Below are 10,527 nucleotides of genomic sequence, written 5' to 3' on the forward strand. Positions count from 1 at the left end.
ACCTTTCTTAAAACCAGCTACGCTATCCGCTCTTATCACATCCTCTGGCAACGCGTTCCAGAGCTTAACTATTCTCCTCCAATTTCCTCCAATATCCCTGTAACTTTGAGCGTCTCCTAGTTTTTATAATTTTTGACCTAGTGAAAAATCAATCCACTTGTACCCGTTCTACTCCACTCAGGATTTTGTAAACTTCAATCATATCTCCCCTCAGCTGTCTCTTTTCCAAGCTGAAGAGCCCTAACTGTTTTAGTCTTTCCTCATACCAGAGGAGTTCCATCCTCATCGCTCTTCTTTGAAACTTATCTAGCGCCACTATATTTTTCTTGAGATAAGGAGACCAGAATTGAACGCAATACTCCAAATGAGGTCGCACCATGGAGCGATAGCAGGGGCATTATAACATTTTTAATCTTGTTAACCATCCCTTTTTTAATAATTTCCATCATCCTGTTTGCTTTTTTGGCTACCGCCACACATTGGGCGGAAGGTTTCATCATATTGTCTACAATGATACCAAGATCCTTTTCTTGGGCGCTAACCCCCAAGGTGGGCCCTAGCATCTGGTAACTGTGATTCAGGTTATTCTTCCCAAAGTGCATCATTTTGCATTGTCCACATTAAATTTCATCTGCCACTTGGACGCCAAGTCTTCCAATTTCCTAAGGTCCACCTGCGATTTCATGCCCTTAAAATGACTACGAAGAGGAAATTGTCTCTGTCCACTCCTCAGCCTTCCAAAAAGGAAAGAAAGGCCATAGATCTAGACACCAAAATGATGATAATAAAACAGTATGAAGGAGGAAAGAAAATGAATGCGATCTCATGTGATATAAAATTATCACACTCTACTGTGTCGACTATTATAAAAGACAAAAATAGAGTTCGTGAAGCTGTGAAAGGTTCTGCACCTTTGCGGTCAACAGTGATTACAAAGTAACGTACTGGGCCCATCTATGAAATGGAGAAAATGTTAAACATTTGGATGGAAGATCAGATTCAAAAGCGGATGCTGTTAAGCCTCTTTATAGTACAGTCTAAAGCTAGAAGTCTGTTTGGGACTTTAAAGGAACGTGCTAGAGAAGACTAAAGTCAAGAATTTGTGGCAAGTACTGGTTGGTTTACGAGGTTTAAAAATAGATTCCAGTTGCATAATGTTCAGGTGACTGGAGAAGCAGCAAGTACGGATGAGGAAGGAGCTAAAAAGTTTGTTGATAGTTTAGAAGAAATAATCAAGGTGGAGGGTTACCTGGCAGACCAAATTTTTAATGTGGATAAAACAGGGTTATATTGGAAGCGGATGCCAGGACACACTTACATCCACAAAGAAGCCAAAAGCATGCCAGGATTTAAAGCACACAAGGAAAGACTCACTCTACTGCTTGGAGGAAATATCAATGGGTTCAAGCTGAAGCCCTTATTAATTTACCATTCTGAAAATCCACGTGCATTTAAGAATGTGAACAAGCACACTTTGCCAGTTTATTATAGATCAAACCATAATGCCTGATTGAACCAGGCTTTATTTGAGGATTGGTACAGTAATTGTTTATTCCTCAAGTGCGTGAGTACTGTTTGGAGAAAGGAATCCCCTTCAAAATTTTACAAGTCATCACAGATGTCCCGCCCTAGATTTATGAGACTGATTTTGTACATCCTGTCCATCCAGAGTGACATACTGTACCTATTGTACTAGAAAAAGAGATTAGGTTCTTACTTTGATCTTTTCTAGTAGATAGGTGTCATTCTGGAGCCCCACCCTATCAGTTATCTTTTGCACCTGCTTTTACTGTCTCAATCAGAAAGTTATAGTCCAAACTGAAATTTGGATGTCAGATCTAAAGGGTATGAAGAATAATCTATTGCTATAACACATTGGAGTATTGTTTGAGCTCCATAAATGTTTCTGTTTGCAATGCTTGCTTCACTGTTTTGATTGTTCATTGGCAATGTTTAATATGTTTGTTATATTTTCAGAGCGGAACAGAGTTTTAGCTCAGGGAGTTTCCTTGTACCCCTTTTTCGCATGATTTACTATATGGGGCTATTGTCTGCTTTGATACAAAATAAAGGGTGCAGCAGAGCCCTCTAGTGAAGGAGGAGGGATTAAAAAACTGGAGTGGATTCCTTCTGCACAGCTCGCGAGCATGAGAATATTACCCACCCTTACAGAATGACACCTATCTACTAGAAAAAAATAATTTCTTTATTTTATAAGTGAACTTAGACCAGTTGTGGAGCTTTCACCCATACAACTCCTTCCTTCCTTTTTGTAGGTGGCCATGGTGGAGGTACAGATTCAGGATGATTATGAATACCACTGGGGTCTCCTCATTGCCTTTATTGCCTGTACCACCATCCTGGTAGCTGTGCATCTCTTTGCTCTGATGATCAGCACGTGCATCCTACCCAATATTGAGGCTGTCAGCAATATTCATAACCTCAACTCAGTCAATGAATCTCCTCATGAGCGTATGCACCGCTATATTGAGCTAGCCTGGGGATTTTCCACTGCCTTAGGCCTCTTCCTCTTCTTGGCTGAGGTGGTGCTCCTTTGCTGGGTGAAGTTCCTGCCAGTGGGGGCTCCAAGACAAAAGATTCCTTCTACTACCACTGCTACTGACCCTGAGGTTGGTGAGGAGTACTGGTCTGGCTGGATTGCGGCCATGGCATCCACCATCATCATGGTCCCTGTAGGAATCATTTTTATCATCTTTGCCGTGCACTTTTACCGCTCTCTTCTGGGCCATAAGACAGACCGGTATCAACAGGAGCTTGAAGAGCTCAACATGATCAAGTACCAGCTTGATGGAGAGGACACAGCCCTACAGACTGTGTGAGACCTGCTAGCATTTTTAACAGAAAACAGGTTAAAAGGATGTGATAATGCAGACAGTTTAAGAGTCTCACAAGATGATGGGGACAAGATGATTCCACTTCCTTGATTTCATTGAGAAAAACTTTTATAAATTTGAAAATCAGTGAAAATGTGAGAGAGACACTTGTGAAATCCATGTGAGCCAAAAGAGAAGGTATACGGAACGCAGCAGATGTTAATGTTTGAACTGAGACAAGATCTTTCATTCAGACTTTGCAATTACAGACTATGTTTAGGTAATTGAGTGACAAGATCTAGCATACTGGAGTCCACCCTAGTAGTTGATTTCTTAATAGGGCTGAAACTCCCATAGTGTGTTAGAGGGGAGAGGGGATGTTACAAGTTTAAGACTGTCTTTTGAGGTTTTCAGATGGTGGATATCAGTCCACTGAGGTCCTTTTCCTGGAATAGACCCTAGCAGTGTTAAAAGCTTGTACTTTTACAGTGAATGTATTTTTTTATGCTACAGGTACTTGACATCTGTTTATACCTCTTTCCCTATGAATTGCCATTTCAGTTTGATGGTGCCTATTGTAAAGGATATGGGGTAAAGTGAGGTCTCACTGCTGTGCACAGTGCACCTATTGGTATTGTCTACAAGATTCTAATACTTCATTGTCATTTTGAAAATGTATTGTTAAGTTATTATTGTCTCTATCACAAATGGACACCTGGATTATTAAAATGTGCAACCTACCATGAAATGCTATGAGTAGAAACAAATTATAAGTGCTTTTCCTTATCAGCCTGCTAGACCAGTAGGTTGTGTACCCCTACCAGCAGATGGAAGGCTGATCAATTTGAACATTCCACTGACCTCACTGATATGAGGACTGATGCAGCTTAGAACTACCGGTAAATATTTCTTTCTGTCTAGCAGCTGGTGCAGGATAGACTGATGCAGCAGGATAGGCCTGACACTGTAGGCTAGGGTATGCAGGCTGCATTTCTGGAGGTAGTCCATGGCCAGTGCTTCTGCAGATCATTGCAGATCAGTCCAAAGATCTTCCCTTGGTTGAACTTAAAGTGGCATTGTCCTCTGTAGCCATGAGCTTAGCTTTTGGACTCTCCTCAAATGCTGAGACTGCTAGCAGCCCCCAAGTGCCCATATACTAGCGAGACAAATCTTTTTTTTTCTTCTTGGCTCCCCCTCTCCCCCCCAAGACACTTTCAGCAATTAAAACTTTAAAAATTAGCCTTGAAGTAGCTGCATTGTGGAGGAGAAGGGCAGTCCATGTGAACCTAGAAGCTGTGTGAGTCCTGGAGGAAGGTGTTGAAGCACGCTTTTTCAGCTGTAAAATATTAGTGGGCAGGAGAGGGTGGAGGTCGTAGGAACTGACATGTCAACATGGACAGCTTCTATTGCCCTCAATGCAATGACGATCGGACAGATTTGGTAGCACTGGGCTCCAGGGAGCCACATGAGCCCTTAAGAATATACTGTAAGAGTTGCCATACTGTGACAGATCAGAGGTCCATCAAGTCCAGTATCCTGTTTCCAACAGTAGCTAATCTAGGTCACAAGTATCTAGCAAGATCCCAAAAGAATAAAAACAGATTATCCTAGGACAAGCATGCAGCATATTTTCATATGTGGGTGACATCATCCACTGTCATTGTAAGCTTTGCAAAGATTTGAGAATGCCTTCAGTGTGCATGAGTGAGTGCCTTCCTGCCCAATGTCAGCTTGCAGTTCCTCAGTTCTTCATTGTTATGCTGATGATATTTTATTGGTTGCTAAAATTGATACAATTCATTTAGATTTGAATCCATGGAGATGATGCGGTATATAAACTTAAGGTTTAGTTTAGTTTAATTGCCCAATGGTTATCTGGCCATAAATTAGTCCTGAGTATTGAGAAATGTGTGTCTTGTTGGATTACAGGACATTACATACAACTGAATTTGGAAGTTGAAATTTTGGGAAAGAACATCCCATTGATAAAAAGCTTTAGATATCTGGAAATTTGGGTTGATTATCAACTGACCTTTGAAAACCAAGTATCAGATGTTATAAGAGGGGGATTTTAGACATTAAGGGCCTTGAGGACCATAAGAGGATTATTCCAGGAGAAATATCTACCTTTTTCATGCTTTAACAATTTCAAAATTTGATTATTGCAATATTGTATACTTGGGGACTCAAATAGGAATTTGAAAAGATTACAACCCCTACAGAATACTGCAATAAAAGTTTTAGGCTTTAAGAAAAAAATTTGTTAGGGTAACGCCCCTTTATATGCAATATCATTGGCTACCCATTCGTTTTAGAATCCAATTTAAAGCTTTATTTCTTGCGTATAGAGTTTTTTATTCTCTACAGCCTACTTATCTACATTCATATTTGATTCCCTATTCGCCATTAAGAACTTTGAGATCTATTCAGGACAATAGAATGGTAATACCCTCTGTTCATAGAGCTAGATGGAAGTCTACTTGAAATAAAGCATTCTATTTTGCAGCTCCAAATTTATGAAATCACATGCCACATATCTATCTAACAAGGATGTGTAAAAGTAACATCCAAGAAAAGCATCAGAGTAAATGATCCTTTATTGCATAAACATCAGATTATCACTAAATAATGCAGATAAGCATCAGATAATATACAAGATAGAAGCAAATTATATTTATATGCACAAAATAGAAAACATCACCATGTCTGCCATGTTCCATCCTGATTTTGATCGGGAATCCGTTCGATCAATAGGTCAGTACAGTACACAGTTCCCACAGCTACAGCTGGTTTCAAAGTCAAAGCTGTGACTCTCAGTCTTATATAGCATAAAAATGCTCACACACACACACACACTGCTGTTCCTCTAATAAACAACAGGTGTCCCACTTATCTCATAGCTGAAATGTTGGCTGCTGCTCAAACCCTCCCTTATCATAGTACCATGAGAATCCTTTCTCGTTAATAAAGTTAAAAGCAGACATCAAACAGCACAGGAAAACTCCCGTATTATGCCCTCATTAAAACAAGTTGAAAGTTGGAACAGAAAACAATAATTGAATCAGACGTGAAGATTCACGTACCAGTAGCCAAAGTGACCACATATGCCATGCCCTGGCCAGCCATGGGCATAACATTCCACTCCTTGAATCTTCAGGTCTGCGCTTTATTATAAGAAACCATCCGAATGGATGGGGCCATGGTACGTTTATAAACAAAATAGGTAAATTCACAATTGAAGAAGGTTAACATCAAAATAAAGAGCATCTTCAGTCATTGAATGTAATTTTTCACTTAAAAATTCAGTATAACAGAGTGAGATTACGATATTGGTTAGTTTTATACAAGATATCTACATGCTAGATTATTGATCCAATTTAAGACAGTAGTGATATTACTGTCCAGAGCATATGGCTTGAAAATACAGTTATTTACAAAATGGAGCATAATATCATCATCATATTTCAGAGTAAGCTCTTGGTTATGTACAGTGTTGGGAAGTCAACATCCTTCCCAATGAAAGACATCCAACACCTTTCCCCCCTTACATGTGGAAAGAGGGCGTACTATAGAAGCATTTAATCTTGCGGGAACATTTAGGGTCTATCTGCATGAACATTCCAATTTCAGATTGATATAATGTCCCCATGGCTGCTGCTGACATTGGTTAGGCCAACTGAAAATTCTGGCTACTAACATCTCCTTTTCTGTTTTATGCTTTGAAATGAGGCAAGCTTGCGGTACAAATGACCTATACTTTAGCAACTGTTTCATAAACAGCCAGTTTGCCCTTCGTAGATGCCTCTCTTACTTCCAACATTATATTAGCATGTCCCCTTAAGCCTGCACAATCTCCAAGCTATGAAAATAAACAGTTCCTATTATGAGTTCAAACCTCTGTCTTAGGTTGTACAATCATCTGGGTGGGGAAACCCAGCATGCTACATCTTACCCGTCTTTGAGCGAATGAACGGTGCATAAGGGATGCAGGAAACTTTCTCAGGAGGTTCAGGCTGAAAGGTATCAGGATGCCATGAGGATGAGAGTACGGGATAGGAGATCATATATCATATCCGGTCCTAGCATGCGATGCAATAGGCCATGCCAAATCAACCAAATTTGAACCCAATTAGCAAGTGTCATAAAAAATTCTGGAAATTCACATAGGTGAATGCGTGGTCATTTTACAGCAGAGAAACATCATAACCATATATAGCAAAATTTGTGCAATACATAAAATAACGATAGGGTGAATTAAAACATCAAAACATGATAGCCATAGGCAAATGCCCAAAGAACAGTTCTCAAACTGAGACATGAGCGTCTCGTAGTAAATTTTCAACAGTGTGCAATTTGTCCATTTTCAAAAGTGATAGTATGATTGATTCATGTCTTCTGGGGTAGTTTTAAGTTGTTCAATGTCTGTAAAATTCAGCAGCATGTGGAATGTTTCATTCCCCATGCCAAGAGGGAGTGGGTGCACAGCATATGAAATGAATGACTACACCAGGTATGGTTTAGGTACAGTAAAGCGTTCTTAGGAAGGTGGATGTGAAAACAAAAGTGTCTTTGCAGTCAGGGTACAGGGAGATGAATTAGTCCAATAGGAGCTGACAGCCTCTTTAAACTGCACATACAGGGAGGGATACACCAGTTTGAAAGGATTCCAGGTATCATCCAGCAGCTGAACCCCAGTGAAGTGATCCAAATAAGAGATAGAAAAAGAGAGAGAGAGAGAGAGAGACCATATTGCCTGTACTGAGTGTGGCAACATGTGACAATATTAGTGCATTTACTTGATATAGATATTGCAAGAGAGAAACAATATGCAAGTACTTAATGTTCTTAATCAGACATTCCAAGAAGATATATTTTTTCCTTTCTTTTTTTTATGTGTGTGCTGCACACCACTTATTATAGCACTCAAGAGAGACCATAATTATGTACTGATTATATCGAACAAAAAAAATTATCAGAAATATGTCCTGAATTAATCATATCCAGTGAGCACCATAGAATAAACACTACATAAAACCTTTCCTTAATATAACATTGGCGTTTAGCCAATTTTTGTTAACTACAATGATCTACTACAAATCAAGTACATACAAAAGCTAAGTGCGAACTTTTAATGTTATTTATTTCACGTAGCACTTTATTACAGCTTCTTGCACATTTGTAGTTTTGCACATGAAAATACCGGCTCAATGAAAGATATCATGTACCTGTATGAGCGATGTCTGGATACTCAAGTGTCCTGAACATTACAGGGTTCTGAGAGCGGTATAGAATAGCAAGAATTCTTGTTATTATTTGTCCTCTATTCGTTGGTTTGATTATTTTGATTTGCTCAAGAGGACTTCGTCCATTTTTTGTGCTTAATATAACATAGCCTAATCTACACTTGGGCCATGTAAACTATAACTAAAATGATATTGCGCAATTAGAATAGTAAAAAATGGAAAAAAGAGCTCTAAAACATGGCCAATGTCATGTATCCTGGGGTACCCCTTAAACTGAAACAAATAGACAGAACTGAGACCACATGGCACAGACAAAACAGGAAACACAAAGTTTTGGGCTTGTAACTGTTCTTCCATTTCTCAAGATTCAGGGCTGAACTTAAATCTGCAGATCAACACACAGTTATACAAAAACAAACAAACATCATACCACTAGACATATTTGTGTGCACACATTAGCAAAGTAAATTTTTATATAACACATGGCATAATAATCACATAATCAGAAAAGGCATAGTCAAATGGTGTGGTGTCTAAATGTCTGCTGGAACTTCTGAAAGAGAGAATGTAAGAATTTAATCACTCGGATTTGTTGCCCTGCCTATTTCATTCATAGGACATGAAAGATAATGTAGACAGGGACACAAACTGCTAGGTTGTGCTTCAATCTTTAAAAATAAGCAGAACTTACTAGTTAAAGTAAGATACAGTGTACAATGTTAGGTACAGAGGTAGAGTGTCAATTCTAAGGGGGAAAAAGAAACATGTTAACTCTTAAGTGCAAGGTCATTTCAAGGTTACTTGAAGCATAACTTTTTCTTACTTCTTTTGGTTCAGCAAAAGATTCTTTGTGCCAAAAACGGGTCCAGAATAGCTCTGTATGTATGCCAAATGACTGCCAAGACAAAGAAGAAACATTTCAACTCAACACCACCCTTAAGGACACTTAGCCATGTTCCCTTCAGGCTGACCTGGAACCCTGTCTGCCACCTGGGTCCCACTACTCTCTGAGGGGTGGGCACTGCTGTGCAGAGGTCAGGGGCACGCTAAATGTGTCTTCTTGTGTCTGCACTGTCTTTACATAATAACTGTCCCCTTCCTCTGGAGCTTTAACTACCAAGATTATTTTAAATTTATTTCTTTTTCCAATTGTATTTAGAATTTGGTTGATCGCTTAATCATATATTCAGGACAATACCCAATTCTAACACTTTATACAAACGTGCATGGGAACAAAAAAAAATTCATATTCCAAAACATGAGATACTGGACAGACAGACCTAATAAAGAACACCGGGATAGAGACTGAGCAGAGTTTTGGTTCTACCCTGCCCATAGGTGCACTGACATGATGATAATTGTACAAATATTTCAGATAAAATATTGTTTTATTAAAATTCAACAGACAATCCTGTTTCAAGGCATTCATTTGTACAATGGAGGAACATTACAAGTCAGAGAGTGTAAATGCAACTTCCCTGACATAATGCCTTCAAACTTCTGTTCTGCTAGGTTCACTTAAATATACCTAATACATGACATTTTACTACCTGCATCTAATTGGTCATGAATACTTGATACCATATAAGGCATATTGGGGGAGTGTCCATCCCCCTCACACAAGAATTCTTAAAATTACATTTTAATATTAGCTTATCTAATAAAGAAAAGGTACATTTTTAGTCGAATATACAAAATGCATATATGATGAATTAAATTTTAGTGAACTAATAACGTAGGAACTTTCATATTTAAGGGTTCAGATTGAAATATAATTACATTTTTTCGGTAACAGCCCCAACGATTTGGAATTCTCTTCCGTTGTATTTAAAAATGGAAAATAATCTAAAATCATTCAAAAGCAAATTAAAATGCTTCCTTTTTAAAGATGCTTTTAACTGAAGTTTTACTTTATCTTAAATTTAATTTTAACTGACGTCTTATTTTTAATCTCTTTTTTTTTTTTTTTTTTAATCTCCCTGCCCTTTTGTACTTTCCATTAATGTTTCTTCCATTTACTATAACTATTGTATTTCTTCCCTCTTTACCTTGTGTGTCTTTTGTTCGTTCGTCCACAACAACTTTGTATGTATTATAGTTCGTCTGTAGTTTTTTTAAAAGTATGTATTAATTGTAATATTGTTTGTCTAAAGGAAAAAAAAAATTTTTTTACTCTGTACAACGCTTTGTAGAATCGATAAGGCGTTTAATCAAATAATTAAAATAAACAATAAACAATAAGTACAGAAGAAACCAGGAAAAAGTATTACAATATACATACAGAGGAAAAATTATCCATTCACACAGCTTTAAATCATTTCTCTTTAAGAGTCAAACTACTGCTCCCATGTTACTGAGTCATTTAAGAGCATGCACTGAAAATCCCGTGTCTCAGTGAAAGAAAAGGGAGTGGCCAATCCACTCCCACAAACATTTTCCTATATGACTTC

General features: G+C 38.3%; 1 protein-coding gene and 1 long non-coding RNA gene across 6 annotated transcripts in view; one reads left to right on the forward strand and one right to left on the reverse strand.

Annotated features, from left to right (window-relative positions):
• ORAI3 (ORAI calcium release-activated calcium modulator 3) overlaps positions 1 to 4,664 on the forward strand; it is a 55,189-nt gene extending 50,525 nt beyond the window's left edge. For all 5 annotated transcript variants that reach the window (XM_033945731.1, XM_033945730.1, XM_033945732.1 and 2 more), the window contains one exon: positions 2,277 to 4,664. In XM_033945731.1, the coding sequence (XP_033801622.1) occupies positions 2,277 to 2,840 (564 nt within the window). In that variant the 3' untranslated portion in view covers positions 2,841 to 4,664. The remainder of the gene's footprint in view (positions 1 to 2,276) is intronic.
• A 749-nt stretch (positions 4,665 to 5,413) lies between these two features.
• LOC117360992 lies at positions 5,414 to 9,770 on the reverse strand. Its single transcript, XR_004539568.1, has 2 exons — positions 8,901 to 9,770; positions 5,414 to 7,592 (listed from the first exon to the last, which is right to left on the reverse strand). It is a non-coding gene; the product is annotated as an uncharacterized LOC117360992 (long non-coding RNA).
• Positions 9,771 to 10,527: the final 757 nt, after the last annotated feature.

Source organism: Geotrypetes seraphini, chromosome 5 (assembly GCF_902459505.1).
Source record: "Geotrypetes seraphini chromosome 5, aGeoSer1.1, whole genome shotgun sequence".
NCBI lineage: Eukaryota > Metazoa > Chordata > Amphibia > Gymnophiona > Dermophiidae > Geotrypetes > Geotrypetes seraphini.